Genomic DNA, 25923 nt, shown 5'->3' on the forward strand with positions numbered 1-25923 from the left:
ATGAGACAAACTGAACGTGAAGAAATTTCAATAAGCGGGCTACGCTTGTCAAATCTAAAAAAAAGCAATGTTATTCTGTAACACAGCAACTAAAATTAACTTCTGACCATTTAATTGGCTTTTAGTGTGTATTTTTTTTTTCTCGGTTATATGTAAAGTTACCAAAATTGTCTGTAAGGAAGCACAGCAGTAGGTATTTTATATATATATCTCCTCAGTGCACTGCAGAATTGCCATCTCTCCAGCTTCCTCGCATGCCTTGTATCTATGATTGACAGGACACACATCTTCCTAACAGAGTTTCAAGTGACATTAATCACGCATTGTATTTTACAAATCAATTTTCCAAAATTAGCTTATTTTGCTAGTTAGCTCACCCGCTTTTCTGCCCCCAGTCACTCCCAGTGCCTCTCTTTCAATCTTCTCATCGTACATTCAATTTCTTGCTCAACCCTTTATAAGAAAACGATTTGCACTCTAAAAAGGCACTCTGATCAACGTTAACAGCTTAAGCCATTAACACTCTGCACACGCTTACTAAAACTGGTTTATTTTAATCCTTACAAAACTGCTTTGGGAAAACGTGTCTGTATTTTAAAAAGCCCTACAGCATAATAGGGTACAAAAGTTGTATTGTGGCCAAAAAGCAGAAGAGGCAGTGCTACCTGTCAGGGTGCTTTTGTTTCACTCCTTAAAACCCGTCAATAGGAATGTATTTTTTGTGCGCATTTTTTGTCTGTGTGTGCAGGCATCTCCCACAATGTTAGAGAAAACAGAAGTTTACAAATGTCTCTTCCAAAGCAGAAAAGAAAAACATTATGCCTGGTAATGGAAAAAAAAAACAGGAAACATTTCCTCATGGCTATAGAGGGAACTGCTGGAGCCATCAAACGAAGCGACTACTCGTACACCATTTCCTGCAGACTTACTGTCACCTGTTTTTTTTTTTGGGGGGGGGGGGGTATAACGGTACGAATAGGAAATATTTTTAAGTTCTGCACGAAGATTAAATACCAAAAACATTCCCTGGAGAATGCGGGCATCGATCCCGCTACCTCTCGCATGCTAAGCGAGCGCTCTACCATTTGAGCTAATTCCCCTTGGCCGCCAGGGGCCGCCCGGGCTTGCTATGTACCAGCCACAGCGACCTGCTGCCCTCAGGGACAAGCAGTGCTGTCAGCCCAAACTCACCTGGAATTTGCACCCTAACAGCACTCCAGCCCTATTTCTTACCTTCAGCACCTTCCGTGGGGGATAGCAGGCCACCCCTTTCCGGTGCAATGCCAAAACAATTAGGTCTTCGCTTTAACAAACTGGTCTTGACAGCCTTGGGGGGGGAGAGGGGAAATTTGGCCTAGCCAGAAACCTGGACTCCTTGGCTGAACTCAGCTGAGCTGCATCTGGGTAACAGAAGGGCTGTGCTTCTAAGCAATCATAGCTTTATGTTCACACCAAGCAATTCTGCCTACTTCCAGGAAACTCCACTTCCAAAGTGGAAGATCGTGAGCCAAGTGCCTTTAGCCACTTCCACATTTCACAACCTAGCAGACGTGACTGCAGAACACAGCGGCAGGTTTTCCAGTTGTTCCTGTGGCAATAGAGCTCAGGGCCCAAGTTACACAAGGGACAAAACCAAAAGGCTCTGATGCAAAAGGAGCATTCGAGAAACAAAATAATAGTTCCTGTTACCTGCCTCTCTTGGGAGCTCTTAAGGGGTGACTGTACTACCAGATACACAAGCGCACTCACATATACATATACAAATCAGACACATGTAATTAAAAAGTAAAAAATGATAATAATTGTAAAATCATGGCTGCAGTGAAACAGCATGGAAAGTTCTGTCCAGTGCTTTGGTTTCAACTCTGCAGGATCAGAGTCTGAAAACACAGAGAAAACAGAACATTTACTGTTATTTGAAGTCAATTACCAGAGTCTTCTCTCCTAAAGTGATGATAAAAAATCATTTATGATTATGCTATAAGTGAATTATGATATAAATTAGAAATAAAACAAGCAAAAGAGCTCTACTTTGCTAGAACTGGGACATGCAGATTTGTTAACCTGTTGTGACTGACAATCTCATCAGCACAACACTCAAATACCAACACGGGTTTTAGCCTCTCACGTCCACAATCTCTATATCCTGTCACTCAGCTTGGAGGGGCAAAGCCACAAGGCTTTGCCCAAATAGCTGCTGCTTCAGAGTGCTGACAACTGCCATAATTGGTGTGTGTCACATTAATCACTAACCAACTGCTGGCTTATTAGGCAGTCAGAAAGCGACAATTAAATGGATAAAAAGAAAAAACAGGCAGTAATGGAAAGGCAAGCAATTAAGTTGGTTAAAACCCTTTAAAATATTCAGTGTTTAAAGTATTTGGTACTCTGACCATACTAACTTAACATAGAAGCAACTACTCGTACGCCATTTCCTGCAGACTTACTGTCACCTGTTCAACCTTGAGAATTAAGTTCATAAGTAGTTCACAGAAAAATATTTAAAGCAAAGCATCCCATGTTTACATTTGTATTTACATATCTATGAAATTGTTTTAAGTACTAGCTTTAGAAAGGATGAGGATGTTCTGTGGAGATACTTTAATGCAAAACACAATCTCCTTACTTTTCTTGAAAGTTCCACTGGCAGCGTTAAAATTTTTTATGAATGACAATGTTTTAATTCCTGAACATTCAGCTGTTTTGGACAAGTCACATAGATCATCCTTTAGCAATGAAAGTCCCTTCCTTCTTCTTTTCCTTTGCCCAATAACCATCATGATATCTGTAGTTTCTGGATACCAGAACTCAAATGTTGGTAGGATTTTAGAAATGTCACAGCATGACATGTTTCAGGATACATACTGCTTCTAAAAACAGCACAGAAAACCTCTGAACACCTTAACCAAGAGAAGCCCAAGTAGACCAGCAGTTGCAAGATAAAACAACACTTCTAAGATAAAACAACAGTGGACAAGTCCAGCTTTTTTTTTTTTTTTTAAACCCAAAGGTATTCTGGAAATATTACTATTTTAGGAACAGTACATCTAATAACAAAAAGAAGAGCAAACAGAATCCTCTAGAGGAGGCAGGAGAACCAAAGAGGTGAAGCAGCAAGATGCTAATTATCACTGACCAGAGAGAGAAGAGCTGCAATTCACCAGCCAGCACTCCCCTTAGTTATATATCACCAGCACTAACCTCACTTTCTGAAATTGTTAAATGCTTTTGCAGCATCCATGATCCCAATTCTCTCCCTGCCTGATGAGGACCAGCAGTTTAACCACAAACCCCTGTGCCAAATGTCTAACACTCGCTCATCTCTCCCATTAACAAACTTGTTACTTGCTCTCTCCCTCAGTCTGATTGAAACAGCTGCTTTGGGGAAAAAAATATTTTTCTCTCTGAGATTAAAACTCAATCAGCTTAGATAGAAGCACCTGAAGTTCATTTGTAGAAAATAATTATGTTCTTACAGCTGCAATTATTTTGCAGCTACCATAGACATTCCTGCAGCTGTCTCACAGACAGTGGTCAATAGGTCTGGAGAAGTAAGAAAGCTTGCTGGGACTTCTACCCTATGACGTTTTTGCATGACCAGTTGTATTTTTGTGGAAAAAAAGCTCTGAAAGACTCAGAAGTTGCTTTATTTAGTCACGCAGTACCTAGAAACACAGCATTTTGTTATGATGAGAACATTCCAGAGCAGCAGGGTGACATAAATCCCACTTTCAGAAGTGACTTGGATTTATGCCAGTCATGGCACTGTACATTTCAAAACACTAAAGAAATGAAATAGCTCTACATTAGCTGGCTTGATTACTAGAAATTCCACTCAATATTTTTTTCCTTCTTTTAGCCCAAATGCCTTCTGCTCGCCATATGATTGACAAAAATAGATGATCTAAAATCTCTAACAAAATAACATGATTCTCTAACAGACAGGAATATGTAGCTCTCGGCATTTTATTAACTATTTCAAAGGGATTAAAGAAAAAAAAAAAAGCCCAGTAAACCTTACAGATTTACCCCCCCCCCTTTTTTTTTTTTAGTTAGTATTCTTTCTGAGTAAAAGTCAACTAAGACTTAAAAATACCTATATTGTAAGCAAACAAACAGTACCTTTCTACTTGTCTTACTATTATCCCTGTGTCCATGCAGCCCAGGCAGGAACTTGGTTACATTATGCCTGCTTCTGAATGGTAAAGCACAGCTACACAGCTTAGTTAAGGGAAGCCCACACAGGCTCAGGCTTACAACTCAACTGCACACACCGGTTCTGGCAATTTTCTTTAATACATATATTTTAAAGAAAATAATATATTCTTTAACCTCTTCTACTACTTGAACCTGAGACACTCCCTCCACCACATTCCCTGCACCAATAGGCCCTAGGCTTTATAATGAACAAGAATACAAGAATGTAGTCTATTTCCTTCTGCCTTGCCCCTTTCTTCCTCTCCCAGAATGCTTGCTTTTACACCTTGTCTATTTCTTTGACAGGCTTTCTATATTTCTGCCTGACAACCTTAAGAAAAAAAAAATCAATTTTTTTTTTAAACTATTTTTCCACTGACATTTTTACATTGGATGAGAATTTACGATCTCATTTTCCTTGTTTATATACAGTTTTCAACATTTTGAAGAATGAGGTTTTACCTTTCAAAGCACACCCTTGCCCTGCTCATCAATCACATCATTTCTTTTCCTGTTTTTCCCTCTATTTTCTCTTGACCAGAAATTTATTCTGAAATTTAGGTAAATGTTTTTTGAAATAGCTTCCATCCAATGTGTATTTTAACACTTCTGATTTCTGCTTTAAATTTGGAAAGATCAACTGAGCACCACAAAGAGCCCAGTTTACTACTTCTAATACAAATATCAGATGTATTTCTGATTAAATAGAAAAAATATGGCTTTTGTAATTAAAAGAAAAAAAATTACTCTGCTTTATAAAATCTGTTTAGTATCAGTTGGACTTAGCTGTCTTTACTGGTACTACTGCAGACAGAGGACTAGTCTGTGCTGGAACAGGGGCATTGGTGCTCAGCCTTCAGTAAGATTTTCAAGCAGCAGAAATATCCCTGAGCTTGTTTCCATCCTTCACACACAGACAGTGACCTACCGCAGCTCCTCTTTGTGTTCAGTTTAAACAGAAGCACAGCAGAAAATACATCTTCAGGTAGTATTTCCCCACCTACAAAGCTGGTTTATCTCTTCTCCAAAGAAAAAATGGGGGGCTAGACTTTAATTATATGATTTTAACACATCTCACATACTGCACTTCTGTAACATCATAAAATCACATCTCTCAAATTCCAGTTAAAAAGTCACCATTATTCACAGCTTACTTCTCTTTTTGCCACATTCTCGCATGAAATAAACATCCTGCATGTGCCTCACCACACAAACACACAGCAGAATTTAGTGAAAGGATACAATACACACCAACTTTTATGATTTCTGCTCAGGACATCATAATAACAATACACTGAGCAAACTTCAGCTGAGCAGCATCAGAAGAGAAAGGAAACAACAGCTATTAAACTAACATGATACAAAATGGGTGCAAGGTGTTGGAAGCTGGAGCCCAAGCCATGGCAGCACCACAGAAGAACCCCCAGGGCCACCCCACTAACACTGCCAACTGAGGGCACCTCCCTGCACCCCCTCCTCAGAGACAGCATGCCCTAACCCCAGAAACACCACACTATGAAACCTACAGTTTTCTACGAGGAAAAGACTACAGAAAAGACTGCACACAAACCTCCTCTCCTTCGAGGGCTGCTCAGGCAGACACCAAACCCACACCGGAGGGCTCTCCTCCTCCCGCCCTCAGAAGCTGACAGAGCTCCACCCGGTGCTGGAACCTTCTGTTACAGCACCCCACCGGCATAACTCTTCCCTCCAACACCCCAATTCCTTTTTTTTTTTTTTTTTCTTCTTCATGTGAGGTGATGAAACAGCTGGGAGGAGAGGTTCACCATCACACGCACAGAGGGACACCATACCTCAGGCACACCCTAGCTCCTGATGTTATCGCTGGGCCAGTCGGTAAGTCTCCAAAAGTACAGCCTCGCCTGTACGGTGAGGGCATTTCATGGCATCCAGCCCTCATCTTCCCTCCCAAGCAGCCCAACATTACAGCTGCCTACTGGATCTTTCAGGGATGGGGAATGCAGTGTTGGCAAGAGCAGGTTTTGCCCTAGGTTTCTCACGTGTGATGGCCAAAGTAGCAAAAATTGCAGCCAAGTGTATAGACCTTTAAAAAAGCAAAAATACCTTTTTGTAAATTTTTAAACATGTAAATTCATAATTAGATTTACGTCCATGCATTTTTAAGGCATTGCAGTGAAGGTGAAGGTTAGAAAAAGTAATTTAAAAATATGTATATCAATCCATGTTTACGGAGGATGGAATTGTTATGTCATAAACACATTCCTGGTAGTTGATGGCACTTGGGAGCGTGACTTTTTAAATTACTTGGATATACAATATATCTTTCCCTGTTATTTTCATATTTTTTTTCCTTCTTAAAGAGACTATAAAACATAGGGCTGGTTTGTAAACTGTAAAAACTTGCCCTGTTCTACAGAAGAAAAATGTTGATCTCTCAAGTGTCAACACCAGACATCAGGTTAACTGCTAGCAAGCAAAGGCCATTTTTCACGAGGATGGGAAAACCCACCGTTGATCTCTCCTTCCAGCACAGCTGCTCAAATTATGTAGCTTTTGCTGCTCCAGCTTGCTCCCATCTGTCTCAGTTCCTTGGAGTCTCTGAAAATTTTGGCAGTAGCCCATCTGTTGTGCATTTGTAACTTTACTGTCTTTGCATATTGCTAAATATTTTTTTTTTCTAAAAAAAAATGAGGGAGAAACAAGAAACTCAAAATTTTCTTCAGGCAAAAGCCAAGATAGTTTTCTGATGACAAAAGCTCACGCCTTTCTGTTGCTCAGGAGTCCTCCTTTGGCTAAATATTGTTAGTAAAATTTCAGCTACTTCAATACTTCTCAAATAAAAGGTTCTGAAATAATGTTAATGGTATATAGTACCACTTATACAGGATCAATGCAGGCTTTGAATTGTTAACCAGTCAATTAAGACTATAGCAGCATTTGAATTGATTGTACCTAAAGAATCTCTAATCTTCATCTCTAAAGAACTTTATGTCATGAAAGGTTCATCTTTTCAAAAGATAAAGATAAATACAAGTTATGTTGTTGTTCTAAGGTAATGGAGAAAAACATAAAACCAATCTTCTGGTTACTCAGGAATGTCTGGTCGAACTATGATCTTTGTCATCACTACTAAAGGTGATTGACCTTTACCTTGGAATAATTAACATTGGTTAGCTACCTCACTCTAAATTCCTACAGATGATTAAGGTACTCCTAGGCCCAGATGGGAGTCCTAAAGGTGACTGAATTTGCATAAATAAGGTCACATGAAAAACATATGTCTTACTTCTGCGGGATTTTATATCACAGTTGCTACTACCAGTGAAGTGCTTTCTGTAAGAAAGCTTCTGCAGGTGAGAAATACAGATGCAGCTTTTCTAGTTTTTCTTGTAACTATCCAGACTTCACTTTTTTCACAGATGTCTGATTTGGTGCCTTCCAATGGCCTACTCAAGTTTTGTGTTCACAGTAGTTGATTAATTAGTTTAATTAACGTTCATAAGAAAGAGGAGTTGTTGAGATAGCAAAAGCTATTCTGTTTTCCCTCTAGTGTTTTGAGTGCAGAAAATGTGCTGAATCTTCTTTGTATGTTATAGCAGCTGGCATAGGAAAATGAATTATTTATATTGAAAAGATATCTCTTTACTTCACAAGAGCTACAGATACATCAATTTAACGCGATTGTTAATCTTAAAACATCCAAAAAACATTCAGAAATGACGCACAAACATTCATAACCCCTGCCCCCCCGTCCATCCGTCCCCCCCAACAAACAAATGAAAACAAAAACAAAAAATAAGAATGGTATTTAACTCTGTCAGAACTAGTTTTAGTATTTTTAAAAAATGCATGTAACACAGCTTAAATTTAAAAACAGTTAATTTCACAATTTCACAACAGCTTTATTTCTAATTCCTATTCTCACTAGAACTGTTCATAGTATTAGAGAGCTGACAGCTAACTACATCCTTTCCAAATACCATGATTCTTTGTTCCACATGCCGTTTTCTTGTGGCTGGCACAATCATGAAATCTGTAGCAGATCAACACTAAAGCCTTTCAAGCACCATGCAAATAACTGCTGTACAGAATAAAGAGAGCGAGTTGCTTTCAATTATTCCAGCTTTGTGTTGCCACTTGTCTGAGAATCCAGCTCCAGAAACAACTGAATTGCAATCCAAGCAATCCGTCATGTTAGTGCTAATGTACATAAGCCAGCCCATTTGTTGTCATCAAAAGCCAGTAAGGCAACATGAAAACCAGGCAGGCCAGCTAGAAACCAGTCGGGTAGCAATCTTACATTTATTCACCATCTGATTTGTTTTTCCCTTAGCTAGACTTCGGCTTGATGGGTGAGTAATGCCTTCTGCTCTGTTGTCATATTCTGTGGAGTGAGAAACACGGCTTAACTTAGCTAAAATTCATTGTCTGGTGTAGCACTAATGCAGCGCAAGAATGATCTCCTTGCCTCTGTAAGTGGAAAAATGGAAGTTGTTAGTAACAGGGTGTCACCTTATGGTGGCTAATGTGCTGTACAATTTAGGTGTACATGCAGGAATACCTATTACCTACAGAGAAGAGCTCAAAAGTACAGTAACTACCATGTAAAACTAGGGAAAAGTTGTGAATTCTTCTCGCCCTGCAGAGAACCAGAATGTCAATTCTTGTTGAGTGCATCGTTTCAGGTACAGTAGCAGGCTTATATTTCAGAGATACTTGGGAGAATTCTATTGTTCAGACAACAGGGAAGTGTAAAGTGGAAGGCAGCCTGGGTTTGGTTAAACTCTAAAACCCGTGTCGATGAATAATATTCACGTGGAATTTGTTACAGAACAGCAACACGTCACGGTTGAGCTCAAGCTCAAGGCGCCTCTTCCTTTGGTCTCCTGACTGATGACTGACTCCCTCATCCCAGCTTTAGGTTTCGTGTCACCTGCTGGCCTCGGGGGAGGGAGTGGAAAAGGAGAAAGCCCAGGAGAAAAGGAGAAAGGCAGGGAGGCTGGGGGGCACCGAGGACGGTGTGTGTGGAAGGGGAACAAGCTGCTGAGGAAGCGGGGCCAGGCCCTGAGGGAGGCCGCCTCGCCCCTGCTGCCGCCTCGCGGCCCAAGTCTGAATTTCTCAGCTTCCTGACCACCGGAGCAAAGATGGTCTTATATTTACATATATGTATTTTTTCCTTTTTCCCATTTAAATCGTTACGTTCCGTGTCTTTTCCTTACAGAGGATGCCGGAGGAGTGGAAACGAAGGTGGCAGGAGCAGGGCAACCCTGCCTGGTTTGTAAGCTGTACGGCCCGTTAGAAAAGGGACCGCTTAGGGCGCTACCAAAATACCACCATCCAGCCTGCTCCCTTATTTATTCGTGCTTCCTTAGATAAATATATGTGTATACGTTTAGATTATAAAACCATTTCAGTCAGCTATGTAATATTTTTCACTTATTAAACGTTTCCTGGACCATATTTTTCATGTGTACACCTTCAAAATTGGAAAGAACTTGGGTTTTCGTGTTGAATTTGGAACAGTTATTCAATACAAGTTTTTTATAATAACACCTTTTTTTATTTTTTCCTTATATAGGTCAATATTTTGGAGACCATCCTATATGAAACCAGCTGAATAACAAAGACTTGTGTTATAACAGAAATTAATTAAGATTATTCTGGTAGCATACATGCTGGAATATACACTGCATGATTCCAGCTGTGAGTTGCTGTCAGCTGCTGGTGAGTAGAAAGAATGACTCAGCAAGACACAGTGAATTTGTAATCAGGAATGGTTGTGTTGTTATCAGCAAGTCTGGAGTGCACAAGCCTATGTTTCAAAGTTTTTTTTTCAGATGGGGAATTAGCTCAAATGGTAGAGCGCTCGCTTAGCATGCGAGAGGTAGCGGGATCGATGCCCGCATTCTCCAGGGAATGTTTTTGGTATTTATTCTTTGTGCAGTACTTAAAAATATGTCCTATTCATACCATTATACAAGAAAAACTAAGTGTAGAAAAAAAAAGACTGAATTATAATCTAAAAAGATTCACATATTTTCAGTATTTTATTTTTGCTTTTCCAAATGATAAGTTTTTTCTTTTATGTACAGGAGGAAAAATATTCCTTACATAAAATAACAAAGCTTATTGACATTTCAATACAGTAATGAACAACACGAATAAATTACAGAGAAAAATAAATTAAAACTTTGGTTTATGATTGCATTATGTAGTTTATAATTTTATTATTATTATTATTATTTTTCGTAATGCAGTTTAGTGTATGATGAAACACATACTGTATTTGCCCTGTGAGGATTACTAATTTTTGTTGTTGTTGTGTAAGCTATTTATTAGAAGAAATGGGCTAGAATATTCTATATATTATTTCTCATAACAAGATTGTAGCTTGTGAAGCTTCACATCTGTGAAATACCATGGAAATTTTCTTTGTACAACTATGCTTACACATTTTAAGTTGTTGTGAGATAATTTTTTATTCTGATTTGATTTTCTTACTAGCTCATTCAGGTATTTAACTGCTTGCAATTCCAGCTTGAGGCAGCATGAAGAAACAGTGAAACTTTCCTATAAATACAGAGAATTTGTACAATCGGGATCTTGGAAGTATGCATCCTAAAATGAATGGAAATCAGGAAACAAAAATTATGAATTGGGTCTCAAGTTAATGAAGGGGGAAGTAGTGTGCTGCATGGATGTGCAAGAGATCCTCCTATGACATGATATGAAAGTTAACCTGTGGATGGATGAAATAGAAAGTGAATTTGCATATTTTTGCGATATTTGCCACATACAGGGGAGAAAAGATGCAACTGTAAGACTGCCAGGTAATTGCAGTTAAAATGAAGTCCACTTTTTAGAAGAGCATTGTAGCCTTCAGGAGCCCTCTCTACGGTCAGGTAATGATTTAAATGTCTGTTTGCTTAGAATAAGATTCTGTACTGGTTATCTATGTATTTTTTAAATTATTGCTTCTGTGTTTTCTGTGTTCCTATTACTGCATAATACTTGATGCTTCCTCTGCTTTTAAAGAGGATGAGTAATGTTGCTCTTCTCAGCTAATCAGATGCAAGTTTGTGCAGATGAAATGAGAGAATTCAGTGGGGCAGGTGCAGTCTGCAGTCACTTGCAGAGCTACGGCTTCTGACTGTAAACTCTGGACTAATGAGTGCTCATTATATTTATGTGCAGCTCCCTATAGAGGAGCGCTGGTATCTGTTATGGCTTGTGAATGTACTGCGATATGAATAAAAGAGCTTTTTCTTATCCCATGTAGCATTGAATGTCTTCTTTTTAGATACACTGTCTTGTGAAGAATTTACTGGGCTGACAAAAATAAGGGTCCAAGCTCCCAAAAGCAGTACCTGTGGGAGGAAATTACCAGATGATGGTGCAAGTAGTTTCCAGAGCCCAGTGTCCATTCCAGAGCAATGACTCCTCTGGCTCTATCTGGACTTTTTGAGTCAGTAGTTTCATAGATATATTATGTGCAAAGAAAAACAAGGTAATTCGGTGTGTTTTATTAGTATTATTATTGCCACTCTCAGAGGTCAAAAGCCTATATCATATTGTGCTTAACCGAGTTACACGAGTTAATTATTCATTCTGTGAAAAACAATGTTTGCAGTAGAGATGTATGATACAGTTATCGAATGCCTGGGTGTAGTGTAATCTGAGAAAGGGAGAAGAATTATTCCTCATTTATCTTCTCTCAAGATTTTATTCCAAATATCACCTGAAAAGGCCATCCCCCAGCGACGGGCTGGAGCTTGGGGACCATTATGGAGGTTTGGGGACCAACTCTGGAGGCTGCGCTTTGCAGCAAGGGGGCTGGCTGGCTGCAGGATCTGTGCTTTAAAAACCTAAACTGTGTAGAAAACAATTTATTTAATAATTTACGTCACACACTTGTCAGTCACGCTGTGCCCTCCACCTGCTGCAGGACACCCCCCCCCCCCCCCACATATCCCCCCTCAGCCCGCGTGGCCCCGCCCCTTCCCCGTGGCCCCGCCCCCCTCCGGGCCGCGCGGGAAGTGACAGGAGGGGAGGGAGGGGTGGGGGGGGTGCGCGAGGCGGAAGTGACGCGCGCGCGGCGTGCAGGCCCGGCCGGGTGCTGGGGGGGGGCTCGGACAAGATGGCTGGCTCCACAGGTCGGTGAGGGGGGCGAGGCGAGGCGCGGCCCGGGCGGCCTCACAGGCACCGGGGGGGCTCCTCTGCCGGGCGGGGAGGCAGGGAGGGAGGAGGGGCGAGATGGCGGCCGCGGGCTTGCTGACGGGGGAAAGGGGAAGCTGTGGGAGCGCCCGGCCTGGCTGCGCCTCTCCCCTCACACGCTGCAGGCGGGAGAGGCCGGCCTGGCGCCGGGGGGCTGCCCGGGGTGGCAGTGGGGTGTGTAGGGGAGGAGGGGTGGCGGTAGCTTGCTAAAAACACCGGAGGAGAAAGGTTTGTGGCAGGGGTTTGGTGCTGGGTCTTATGGTGTGGTCGTGTCCTGGGGGAAAGGCAGCTCGGTTGAGTGGTGGCTGCGGCGTGGTGGGGGTGAGGAGTGAGGGGAGCAGCGTGTTGTCTTTAGCTGGGTCTGCCGTGTGGGCAAACGGAAGGGCAAAGAGCTGTAGGTCATAAGCTGGCAGCAGGAGAGAGTGAATCCCATGCAGGTAGCTGGCGTGGCATCTGTTCAGCAAAGGAAAAGGCAACGAGCACTGCTTCAGGTCCTGAATCTCCACTCAGGTTTAAGAAGCACAGATGTACTGTCTTAGTTTTGTACCATGAGAGACTTAAAATAATAAGGCCTTTCCCCAATACAAAATCATGAAGGCTTCAGGGCCTTGTCCACTGTTTTTGTGTTTCTGAGGTTTTATAAGATGTAAACGGGACTGACAGAACTCAGCACATTGGAATGAATGTCTCAGTGCTTAGTCTGAGATGAACACTGGCCACATCCACTTATTTCTGTTCCCAGTCCTCTGGGTCATCAAGTGACTGAGACTATAGCAAAACAAAAAATATTTGTGAATGGAATTTGTCTTGGTACCTTACTGCTGATGCTGTGAGGAGAGCCTTCTCCCCTTGGTAATGTGACTTTGGAGGTGTGGGATTTACAGAGTGGAGTTTGGGAAGATAACAGTAAATTGGGCACAACTCTTGCTCACAACTGCGCAGTGAAAAAGCAGTCCAGAAAGGTCTGTTATTGCCTATGATCAGCTGAGTTAGCATGGATGATATATTAGAGAAAGGTTAGTATTTACTTGGCTGTGGATAACGGCATTTTATTTTGTTAAAATACACTGGCATACTTCCTGGTGTCTGAGCGTAAAAAAAAAAAAAATAATAAATTGTACTGTACAGTAACTTCTAATGACTTTCGCTTGTGTCAGGTGTCAGACTTCCTGTACTGCACGGGAAGTCAAGCCTTAAAAAAGGCCATGTGTTTTGAGCGTTGCCATTTCCCATCTCAATCCATTGAGTCTGGCTCTTGTAGAAGATCAATTACTAAGAATTTGTCTATCAGAAAAGCTATTTTTTTTTCCTGCAGAGAATTTGACTACATAACAAACAATTTTTTAACAAAACTTTCATAGTTTTACTGCTATAGAAGTTAATCAGTCTTTCAAAGTAGTGGTATTTGAAAAGCTTCTATGCACACTTATTCAGTGCAGTTGTTTTCATCTTAGAAATATAGCCACACATAAAAAAAAAGTGTACAGAATTATACATGTATCTGCCCCAAAGAAACTGAAATGTTAGTGGTACGTGCAAGCACTGTTAAAGAAATTAAGTCATTTTATTAAATGAAGGAAGCAGACAATCATTAACAGAACTGCTGGGAAAACTTAGTCAGGGCTTCTAAAGCAAAATGCTTATTCCTGTGGGAAAAATGCTGTTGGCTCTTTATAGGTATATGCATAGGTTGGGGGTGGGGTGGTTTTGTTCTTTCCACATAGTGGGCAGAAATTCTTTGAGATTTCAGCCAGAAGAGCTCCTCTTACCTGGAAACTGCGTTAAACTCATTTTTGGAGGAGAGAAGGGAATGATTTCTTATAAAGATAAGAATTAACTCTACCTATGTGAGTTCTTGCTCTTGTTATGAAGTTCAACTTAATCCTTATTTATTTCAGAAAAATGAAAATTTTGGTTGCATGAAGTCCAGGAATGAAAGTCTAGCTTCAAGGATGTCAACAACAAAACTCTTTCCAAGGTCAACTGTCTCAGTTCTATTGCAGATATTCCTTTAATGAGATCACTAGTTCTTTGAACAATCATATTAAAAAAAAAAAAGCCTTTAAAAGCAAATAATTTAGTTTGAAAATAGCTGTTCTTCAGTGTGTGCTACAGGAACTGTCAGCATTCTATAGCTAGGGAATAAGTCTCATGTCTCACCTGCTTTTTAAAATGACCTATATTGACTAATTTTACATGCAGATATATCACTTCCTGGAAACACATTTGTAAGATGCATTTTGGTTATTCTTCTAATATTCCAACTCCTTCTGCTTGCAGCTGAATGTAGGCTGTATGGGTACTGATGGAGATCTGGAGAAAAACAAATCATATTTTTAAAGAAGTGAACAGCTATTGTTGATACAGTTTGCCAGTTTCACATGTGTTAGCTGGAGACTCATGATGTTTCTGAAAATGTAGAGCACAAGATGTGATTAAACATAGTTCCAGATTAAAAGACATAATTTATCAAAGCATTTAAAGCCTCCTATGTAACTTGAGAAAAAGCAACTGAAAAAGAACATCATTTAAAGGAATTAATTCAGGAATTAATTACATTTCTGCATTTCAAGATGAAATCAACACTGCAGTGTCTAATACTGTTCTCTGTCTTTTGGTTGCTAAAGGCTTTCATCTCCTGCCTCTTCAACTGAGAACTTCAATAGCTCGGGTTAGAAAAGGGCTAAGTTAGTTAAAATTCACTTTGGTTTGCTGGAATTGCACTCAGGTTTAAAAAAAAATAAACACACACAAAAAAACAACACAGATGATCTATAGTCAGAAATTGTAAATAAGATTCCCAGTTTACTTCTAATATGTAGTCACAAGCAACCTCAAAAAAACAAACAAACAAAAAAAAAAAAACAAAAAAAGTGTGTTTAATGGCTTTCAAAGGAGTACAGCTACATCCCAAATAAATACTAATAGAACTATTAAGGTTGGAAAAAGCCTTCCAAGATCATCTGGCCCAACCATGCCCCTACCACCAATGTCACCCACTAAACCATGTCCCTAAGCACCACATCCAACCTTTTCTTAAACACCCCCAGGGACGGTGACTCCACCACCTCCCTGGGCAACCCGTCCCAATGCCTGACTGCTCTTTCTGAGAAGAAATGTCTCCTCATTTCCAACCTGAACCTCCACTGGCGAGGGGGGGTTTGTTTCTGCAAAATCCACGCTTCTCCAAATACTCCAGATGAGTCGGCTACTTTGTGTGACTTCTGTTGCCCACCTGAAGATCGCTTTCTCTTTAAACTTACATATGATTGATTCTTTGAATAGGAGTGGCACAGTGCTCAATGTCAGTGCCTTGTTTTCTTAGGTTTGGTGTTTACCTCTCTTTGTAAACATCTAGAGGTGGTGAAAGCAGTTCAAAGTGTGTATGGCTGCAGCTGTTATGAAGCTGATATTAAAAATGACAGCCTGGGAAGGTCTTCAGGGCCATTTGGTCTGATTACCTGAGCTGTAGAGCGAGAACTGACAGCATCTTTTCTGGTGATTTGATAGTGTTTTTTTATTAATATTATTTTTTGTTTGTAAAGCTTTTTTTTTTTCCCTTAAAAACCTCCACTGAAGAAGATTTTGTAGTGTGAGACAAGATTTCATACTACTTTCCCTTCGATGTCTTACATCGCTTCTCCATTAAAGATCAGCCTGATGTCTGTCTGTTCTGTGCTTAGCGGGATAGAGATTGGTGGATTATCATACCTTGTTTGGAGACTCCTAGGTATTAAGAGCCCTTCAAAGGAATAATGAAGGAGTTTATTCATAAGTAGGATGGAGAAGTAATATTTTCAAGGCTAGTTTTGCATATAAAGAATGGTCTTCCTTCTATGTTTTTCCTTTGAGGATATCTTGCTCCTTCTCCCATTCTATGTTATGCCCAGTGACATTGTTAATCACTTACCTAGAATCCATTCAAGAAGTGAATTGAAAAGCTGTTTAGAATTTTACAGTCCTGTAAGTTGCTTTTTTCTTTGCGTTTATAATTTTAGCTCTAAGCACAGGCTTCTTGAAGCTGTAAGTAATCAGGGAAAACAAAAGAAGTAGAATACTGTACTCTGTGAGGCAGCCCTCAGTGGGGGGTATTTTTCCATCCTGTCCTATGCATGAGGAATTGTAACTGGGATTGTTCTGCCTACTTAAAACATCATGGCAAGCCACAAATAATTCAGATGTGCTTCAGCTGGGTTGAAAACAATCTTGCTTATAAATTACTTTTAAACTATATATAGACCATTTTTCTGACTGTGTGGCATATATAGGCAAGATACTCTTTCTTCTCAGCTTGGCCTGTAACATTTTCCTGTCTTTGTTGCTGGTATTTTACAGCTCTGTCTTACAGAGCTTCAACTTATATCTTTGTGCCACAATATGTAAGGGTAGGCTCCCAGGCTAAACGCCTTATTTAGAGGTTTACAAAGCAGGCCATTTACAGAACAATTTGTTTGAAATTCAGGGATGATATCAGGTACAGTATGGAAGCTCATTGAGTAAACTGTTCTATACAGTCCTGGAAAATACTAGCCTGCCTGAAGATGCAGTACACACAATTTCAGGAAGATCTGCCTTTCAGTATTTGGAGGCAGGTTGTCCATGTTATAAATCCCAGCACAAATGAGAAGGCTTCTCCTGTGTGAGTTTTAGATTGCCAAATCTTATGAGTAGTTAGTGGAGCTGAGTTCCAAATACACATTCATTACTTCGCACATCTTGCCTTACGGAAGATTTTGTCCAAAAGCAGTGTAAGTACACACTGTGAAACTTCAGCCTCATTTTGTTGACAGTCTTCCTCCTCTCTCTCCAACTACTCTTGAATGCTTTTTTCTAGACAACAGCTTGCACTTCATCCTGACCAAAACTTTATCTCAGGCCCCAGATCAGCTTCAGCTGCTCATGTCACTCAGGTTTTGTTGCCTTGCTGTCTCAAGTAGCTTGTGGGAGCCTCAGCACGGGATGTGTAAAGACCAGAAGATGCTGTTGAGAAAGCATTCAAAATAGTCTGGATTTAAGCTGCACTCAGAAGGGTTTTGCTGTATGCTGCTATGTTTGGCATTTGGAATGCACTAATGAGATGTAATGCAAGCAATATTTTTGAATAAAATCAGTACGAAAAACTAAGAATGTGAAGCTGTCAGGCTGGTTCTGAATAAGATGAGCTGCTGCTTTACAGCCTTTGCAAATATATATGGTGCCTCAAGTACGTGGCTGTTAATCAGTTGTAGTTAATGTTTGGAAACAAACGGAACCTGCAGCAGAAACTTAAAACTTTGGAGCTCTGCATTAATCCTTTATTTCAGCAGGATCAGTAGCTTCAACTAGACTGAAAAAAAAGTCAGGAAAATAGCTTCTAACATACAGACAGACTCAGGATACCCTTCCTAGAAGATAAGTTGCATTACACATTTAAACTACATGAAGGAAAAAAAAAATCACCTACTTTCATTGCATTTGTGGCTGTTCATAACCGATGAGTCAGGTAAATTTGAAATTCACTTGAGTAAATTAAAAACATTTTTCACAGTTCATGGCAAAATAGCGTGCTTTATTCAGGATGCCAGCATAGCCTTAGTGAAGTGTCCAGTTTTATTCATATCACTTCGAACTTTTTGAAGGAAAAAAGTGTATGCTTTTTTCCTGCTCATTGAAGTGGAGTATGTGGTCATGTAAAGATCAAATGATTTTAACCTTTGAAACGCGGTTTATGGGAAATGGCAGACTGAAACGTGACTATCACAAAAATAACACAGGGAAATAATTTGATGACAGTTCTTGCTACTAAATATGTGGTGAATGGTTTTTGCCGATTGTGTCCTTAAGTGTTTGCTTAGGTGAACAACTGCAAAAATACCCCTGGCTCAGACAGTCACACAGATAAAAGATCTTTGTTTTGGGCTGTGGGTGGGTGCTGAGTCATGTCGTGAGGACCTTAGAAAAAGTGTTTGCTAATCAATGACTTGTAACCCGTTTTAGACAGCTTTACAGCTTTGCTAAACTAAATCCTTGATGCCACTCTTGTTATCTGGGTCACACATTGTGTTCTTGCTATTAAAGCAGACCCTGTGAAAGTCATTTCATGGGAAGAGGTTTTGGCCTCTGCTGGGTTCCTCTACTCTCCCGCTTCTGACCCTTTATCTGTAACTTTTTAAATGTCATGTTACCCTTAAAAGATAGCTTTAGAAGTATGTGTTTGAAACCCTTTTTCCTCTCTGCCAACATAATATTGGTTTTAAAATGAAAGCTTCAAAACTTGAGCCTATGTGCCATTATACCTTTCTTTTAGCCTTTCGTGCCTTTATATAGCTTTGTTTTTAAGAGTGGGCTTACTTTGTACTAAACATTTTGTGTTTGTGTGTTTCCGAGGAGATAAATTGGAAAGATTTCTTTGATAAAATAGTCATCCCTTAGGCTAATTAAATAGGAATTAATATTGCTGGTGTATTTTGAAGTGACAGGTGTAGTTCCTAAACCCTCTTTCCTGGCTTCCTGCCTTGCATTGTTTTTTATAAAATGGCAATAGCAATAAGAATCTAAATTTGATAAGCATCACAATGTCTCATTTTTCATAATCTACCATATCATACCCTGAAACACATGGGAAGATCATTGAATCATTTAGTATCTCATCTGTGTTTCCTTCAGTAGTTGCCTACAAAGCGTTAAATTTTAAATCATAACCGGCCTCTGCATTTCCACCTTTCACCAAAACAAGCCTGGATTGTAGCCACGGATGAGCTCCTTCTGTGAGTTAATTGTTGCATTCCTGTGTGTTTTTCCTTATGGCTAGGCACAAGCGGACGTGTGGTGTCTGATGGAATGAAGCTCACAGTTAGCAGTGGTCTTGCTTATAACAGAAAGCTTGCATTTAGATTCTGAACTGATCATTTATACCACTATTATCTATGCACATTTGTAAAATTAATGAGTTTTAAGCAACTTATACTAGTTTCCATTTAGAACTTCAATATAGTTTAGCATCCTATTGTTGTGATAACTTTTTTTTGGATGAGGTATTTTAATTACTTAAAATCTGTTGTGAGAGCTACTCAAGGTTGTGTTTTATTATTAGTTTTACACTAAGAGCATGTTTGTGCCCTGTTTTATAGTCTAATAAGATACGTATCTGTGGTGGAGTAAGCCTCTCCATTACAGTGTATATGTGAGCACCATTAGTAATTCCATTCCAGCAACCGTATCTTTGCATTTTCATACTAATATGATCACCTTAAATAGACTGAAACAAACTCTTCCATCTTTGCTAACAAATTTGAGTCTCCTTGGAGTTTCTCTTGGATCCGGATGACATTCAGCTTTAGGACACATTTGTTGCCTCATAAAAAATCAGGAGATTGAAGAGCACATTTTGAGGTTGGACTGCAGGAGATGGGGAACAGAGGTTTTCAGTGGGGAGTGAACCTTATTAAGGAGAAATGGTGCAAAATGGAAAAAATTACTGGGATTTGTAAGAAATGGCTTCTCCCCAGATACTGGTCAGAGGGTGAAGTTGCTCCGACAAATCAGGTAGTTAATGGCAGCCTTGTCTCCCTCTGTCTGCTGCCCTTCTGAGAAAGGTGAGTAAGGGCAGAGGGGTGGCTGTGGGGAGCAGAAGAGGAGAGAGGAACAGACATCATAGTATATTTTCCTGGAGGACACTGACCATCACAAGCCTTCAGTAAATAACCTGATGAATTATTGAACGGAATAGGCAGAACTCAAAATTTAGGAGCAGTTAGTTTGCTTCCTTCTGGTTACCTAAGAGGTAGGAGGAGAGGAAAGTAGGGAGGGTTTCTGAGGTGAAGATGCTTTGATAATGGAGCTATTTGTTCTGCTAGTGATTTCTCATACTTAAAGCCATAAATATTAAACCTAAAGTTGCACTGGATTTTGTTGTTTATTTATGCATTTATAACATTTACTGTGCTGGAGAAGTCAAGTTCAAGGTCTCATCATTCTTATTGTGAAACCAGCAGCAACTGAAACGCGTTGAATAAACTGATGCTGCTTTTGCAGCTCTGATCTACTAAGATCTCTTACTCCAGCATAAGAATTTGTGGTTTAAACTGTTATAACGTGTATTTGTTAATCAAATATGTTTATGACGTCCCAAGTACTAGTGCCCATAGAAGTAAGACTTAATTTCTTCCCTTCTGTTCCCCAGCACTAAATAAACTTTAATATTGTTCATAGTTTAAAAGCTTTTTTTTTTTTTTTAATGATTTTCATGTCTAAAACCAACTTCTTTTGCAATGAAATTAAGTTTGGGCCCAGTAAGGCAAACTGGTATTACCACCTCTCCTTTCTTGTGAGGCTGTCCATCACTGTTCTTGGTGTACAGTGTGTTCTGGATTTTGTGAGTGTAGCTGAGAAAATGTGTATGAAAGTAAATAATATGAATAAATGAATGTAAATAATATAAAAAGTAAAATAGAGAATTGGATACCACCAAATGTGAGGTGGGCTCAGCCTTGAAAGTGTGAGCTGATACCCAGAAGCCCATACTTCTGTTTGCAGCCTTTCCTCCCTTAGCAGTCTGCCTGCCCCTAAACGTGCAAGTATAAAGTAAGTTCTGTTTTCTTTGAAGACCTGTTTTACTTTATTTTGCAGCTGAAAAGTTTTGCTAAATGTAAATTTTAACACAGCTCAGCTGGAATTACCGCTAGATAACCAACCAACCAAAAAAGGCCAACGTGCATATACCATTTAGAAATTATCGCTTTCAGTGTTTATTATTAGCAGATAACTAACAGTGTCTTAATGTTATGAGTATGCATAATGAAACTGGAAGTGAAAAAATCTGCTTCTGTACATCTATGTTTTTTCTTTAGTGAAGTTACTGTTTTTTCTAAACGCTAATGTTTGTGCCCTACCCTCAAGATATAAATACCTCCACACCTCTCCAGACCTTTTCCTCTCACCCAAGATATACATGCTTTGTTATAACGAATGAGGCTTCTGCCGTATGAACATGGTTTCTCATTAACTGCCTTTTTAATATAAACTATATATAGAATATTTGTGGCTGTAGCTAGATTCATATATAAAGGAAATTCCTGTGCAGCTGAACTTTAGTTCTGAACTATCAACATCTAAGGCATCAACATTGTAAAATTTTGCATAAGTAAATACATAAATAGTGTAGCTAATGTAATTCGGGAAATAAATAGATAGCTTTGACCAAAAGATTTTGAGGTGAAGGCTTATAGCTTTCACGCTTCTGTGACCATTTATTGTCTCCTGCTGTGAAGTTTTGTATGGCAAATGAAGCCTCTACATTAGGAGGAAAACCAAAGCAACTGATGATATGCACGCTTTAATCTCTTTAAAAAAACCACACACACACACAAAAAAAAAATACAAGCAACTTCAGTGTAGTTCCTAGAATTGTATCTTCTCCTTGAAGTCTTCTATGTTTTTGCAAATTTTCAATTTTCTTCAGATTTTAGTTACAGTAAAATGCAAAAAAAAAAAAAAAAAAAAGTTAACTGGTCACAAAGTTCCTATCTAGTCATAGTCAAATGTATCATGATATTTTTCTCCATCTAATTTGTCCTGTAACGAAACTGTATAGTCCATTCAGTACACGTCAGCTATGCCGGGTACAGACAATTTCTGTAAATGCTTGTGAGACAGCAGTTTTCTCATCTTTAGGATTATAGCAAAAGTGGCTCTGAATTATGAAAAGCATTGAACACACAAAATAAATGCTCATTTATGCTGCACGTCAGCTAGTGTACATCTGCTTACTTGAGCTGTGCAAACTTACCTGCTACACGTCTCTTTTCGTATTAATTCCTAAAGTTAGTAGTCTTTTTTTTTTGTTTGTTTTATCTGGGATGAAGAGTTACAATTTATACGGAAGTGGATTTTTATCTGATTACATCAGACTTGTTTTTCTTAGTCTGCATGTTTCTAGAAGTTTTCCACAGGTAAGCTCAAATGGGTTAGTCTTCATGCGTCTGCAGATCTAAATGGCCGTTTACAGCCTTTCTAATAGCAGATAGTAATGACGAGTCACTGATAAAGTAACCCATTAAAGTGTGTTTTTAGATATTAGCACAGTGGAGAAGCGGCAGTTGGGATCCCTGTTGTTTTTTGGGGGTTGCCTGTGATGAATTTTGGATGCACAAGGTACTTGGTGTGTTATCTGTTGTGTTTTTGTCATCTACATTGTGTGACTTTTAATAAGTCCTTTTGTTATTCCATCACTGTTGATAGGAAGTCATCTATTTGCCTGCAGACAAAGGACAAAATCATTGATGACTGGAATCTTCTGGTGGAATGCATTATACTGGTACTATATGGATGCTTCATCCATACGTGCTGGAATCACTAAGTACCTTATTCACTACCCTCATCAGTATGTATCGTCCATGTGTTGTTACCGAATTTAAGATAATGTAGTACTTCTGATAAAACTCAAATTGTTAGTGCAGAATATTCTGTTGTTTGAATTCCATTGCTTTGGGACATACTAGCTAAAGGGAAATAGAGAAAAATAAAATATGGTAAGTGTAGCTTTATGAACAGTACAGGCATACAGGATTCTGAATTTGAAGTGTTTCAAAGCTTGGTTGGAAGGCAGTTCAAAGAAATGGGGTGTACCCATAATTCTAAGAAAGCAGACATTTAATTGAACAAAAATAAAAAGATATATCAAACTCATTTAACGAAATTATTTTTCTCATTTCAGTTCGTTGTATCAGTGTGTTGGTTCATAGACTGAGTTCCACAGCAGCAGCTGGGGGCTTTCTTAGGCCCTGGAGAAAATGTGTTGCTTTTCACTGAGAAAGAAAATTTTCATTGTAGTAACTGCTGCATTCCTCCACTCGTGGAAGCGATGGAGATCTTCTGTCCACAGAACTCCCATGTCCAACTCCATTCACGTGCATATTATTAGAAATACTTCTGTTTTTTTGGAGCCAGGTTACTGTGATCAACTTGAGATAATAATTACAAAGTAATTACAGTAAGCCTGGTAATACTTTTTGATATTAGGTTCCTAATAGTAAGTCAGCCACTGTTACTCTGTGCATTCGCAGAATGTTTTACTGGGCAAAAGTGCGTGATGTGAGTGGGATAACTAGTAAACAAAAACCTAGATCGTGTTTTTAAAAAAGAGCTTTTTCAGAGAAGAGTACATCTTACAGAAATGCATTTGCACGAGACTGTCTTTTGTAGCCCAAATAGGATATTAGTATTTGACATACACACAGCCCTCTTTCCCTCTTTTTTTTTGTTTTTACATCATCCATTGCAGGACCTACTTAAGGCTATGGTTGTTGTATATTCTGTTTATATATATATATTTATTTTGTTGGTAGAGTGTATTTCAGTTTCTATCTTTATTTTCTCCAGAGCAAGACTCCTTATGAATTGCTCAGGCTAAAAGGCACCTGTAATTTTCTGCGTGTTTCTCTTTTGAATTTATTTCTTCTCCATACACCAGGAGAAATTACATTATCACTCAGAATTTGCAAAGCTGACATCTTTACCCTCTTTCTTGTCATCAAAAAATACTTATTTTTCTGCCAGCCTGAATCTGTTAAATGGTATTTGAGAGTTTTTCTTCTTTTTTTTTTTTTTGTTACCAAGCTGTATGTATGTTGCAGTTTTTGTTAGCTGGAAGTCATCGTGCATAAGCTAATCCATACATTCAAAATGGTTAATGCTGCAGGATTTTCCTGACGGAGCTATCTCAGAAAGAATAACACCGCTGACAGTATCCTGGCTGTGTTAATGTGTAATGCCCTGATACAGCTCGTTCCTGGGTCAGCATAAAGGTTTGTTTGTGTAGCTGCTCGGTGCATGTGCTGTCGGTGTGGGGTGTGCTGATATGGCTGTGGTAAGAGGCTCCTAGTATGGATCTGGCTGCAAGGTGTGATTGAAGCCAAGAGCTGAGGAGGGTTTAAAGGAAAACTGCTGATACAGATATTGTAGTACACACTTGTAAAAATAGTTTTGGGTACAACATAAACCCTCACGCTTAAGGCTTTGAGTCAATCTGTGAAAAATTAGGATTATGCCCTTTTTTAAGCTTCAGGGAGAAGAGATGTAGATCATTGCACCCCTGCCTGGTACGTGGCTGTTCTTAGGAATCGATTCATGTGCAAGGAGTTGGGACTACTGAGTGTAATGGAATATTCTAGGTTTAATTTTTCAGATTTGTGTTTGCCACTTCATTAAGTCCTGCTAGGTCCATAATCTAGAGTATTTTGTATTTATTTTTTTGTATCACTTTTGTTGCTTTAGTCTGGGCTCTCCAAACTACTTCTGTTTGGCCTGGAATAGCACCAATGCATAATTTACCTCCAGCTGCAGACGGGTACAGGTAATAGCTGCACAGTGAGATCAAGAAAATACTCGTTCTTGCATTGCTTAATTTCATGAATATTAAAATTGAAATTACACAAAAAGGTAAACAACTGTTGATGTATTCCATACTTTCTGATATTAAACCAAGCTGTTGAAGTAAACCAGCTTTAATTCATTTTAAAGCAATGGATGCCCATACCTGTATTGGCAGTTAAATCAGCGTAGGTCACTTAAGTTTAATCAGATTTATATGACCAGAGAAGGAGTCTGTCAGTGTGAATTCTTCAAAAATGTGGCTTAGCGTAGCCAGTCTGCTCTGTCAAATTTGATGTAAGTGCAACCGTGTGTCTTCTTGGTGCTGATTAAATCTGTACCAGCAGGTGATCCAGTGCTATCAGCTGTGGACCTGTGTCTTGGCACACTAACCAAGAACAGGTCGCTCCAGAAAATGTCTCAGCTAGTTCTCCTGTATCGTTGCAGAAAAAGTTACCGGTCCTGTTAAAGAATACTGATGAATCCTTTCTTATTTTCCTGATTTTTTTCATGAATAAGCTTCTGTTAAATTTAAAATGATTGGTATATATGAGCATGATGAGTGCAGCGTTTACTTCAGCTGTGTGGAAAACTTGGTACATGCTGTTTGACAGTAGTGATCCCATCAGCAGGAGGAACTGGGAACAGCAATTCCTGGCTGTCCCATGCTGGTGGAAATCTAGCGGCATCTCTCTCTCTCCAGTTGCTGCTCCTTATTCCAGGAGAGGCACTGGGGAGCTGCTAGCTGAAGAACAAGGGAGCTGCTGTTGCTGAGGAGCTGCACAGTTGGCAGACTTGAGCAGAGGATGTTTTGTTGCCCAGAATCTGGAAATGAAATATTGATCCTTACTCTGTTTCCTTCAAGGAGTACTTCAAAGTCCTTAACAAATATTTGATGATCTGTTTTGTCTGGATTAGAGACAAAACTGTATGTTGCATATGCCCTATTAATATATAATGTAGATTGTGCCCTATGTGAAATAGTGAGTCAATAATTCTTTTCCTATATATTAGGTGCAAGCTTAATAGCAGAAAGATCCAGGCCATCATTACCTAATTTTCTAAATAGAAGTTCTTGCTGTTGTTTTACTGGAAAGAGGGTTCAATGTCACATGTATATCCTGTTCTTCCAGCTACCTAGATTTATTTTAAGGAGTATAGCTTGTGTGGGTGCATGAGTGT

The 25923-nt window shown here is 39.4% G+C and overlaps 1 protein-coding gene, 2 long non-coding RNA genes and 2 other non-coding genes across 13 annotated transcripts in view; 3 read left to right on the forward strand and 2 right to left on the reverse strand.

Moving 5' to 3' along the window:
- LOC140001875 (uncharacterized) overlaps positions 1-5906 on the reverse strand; it is a 22025-nt gene extending 16119 nt beyond the window's left edge. For all 7 annotated transcript variants that reach the window (XR_011807540.1, XR_011807537.1, XR_011807535.1 and 4 more), the window contains exon 1: positions 5768-5906. This is a non-coding gene — a long non-coding RNA (uncharacterized lncRNA). The remainder of the gene's footprint in view (positions 1-5767) is intronic.
- TRNAA-AGC (transfer RNA alanine (anticodon AGC)) lies at positions 1028-1100 on the reverse strand. The gene has a single exon. It is a non-coding gene; the product is annotated as a tRNA-Ala (tRNA).
- LOC140001874 (uncharacterized) lies at positions 5514-11448 on the forward strand. Of its 3 annotated transcripts, XR_011807533.1 has the most exons (3): positions 5514-6054; positions 9401-9903; positions 10717-11448. It is a non-coding gene; the product is annotated as an uncharacterized lncRNA (long non-coding RNA). The 3 variants fall into 3 exon arrangements; XR_011807532.1 differs by having other exon boundaries at positions 5514-9903; positions 10684-11448; XR_011807531.1 differs by having other exon boundaries at positions 5514-9903.
- TRNAA-AGC (transfer RNA alanine (anticodon AGC)) lies at positions 10019-10091 on the forward strand. The gene has a single exon. It is a non-coding gene; the product is annotated as a tRNA-Ala (tRNA).
- A 741-nt stretch (positions 11449-12189) lies between the features above and the next one.
- UBE2V2 (ubiquitin conjugating enzyme E2 V2) overlaps positions 12190-25923 on the forward strand; it is a 28578-nt gene continuing 14844 nt past the window's right edge. The window contains exon 1 of the mRNA XM_027452104.3: positions 12190-12332. Coding sequence (XP_027307905.1) covers positions 12317-12332 — 16 coding nt within the window. The 5' untranslated portion in view covers positions 12190-12316. The remainder of the gene's footprint in view (positions 12333-25923) is intronic.

This window comes from Anas platyrhynchos, chromosome 2 (assembly GCF_047663525.1).
Source record: "Anas platyrhynchos isolate ZD024472 breed Pekin duck chromosome 2, IASCAAS_PekinDuck_T2T, whole genome shotgun sequence".
NCBI lineage: Eukaryota > Metazoa > Chordata > Aves > Anseriformes > Anatidae > Anas > Anas platyrhynchos.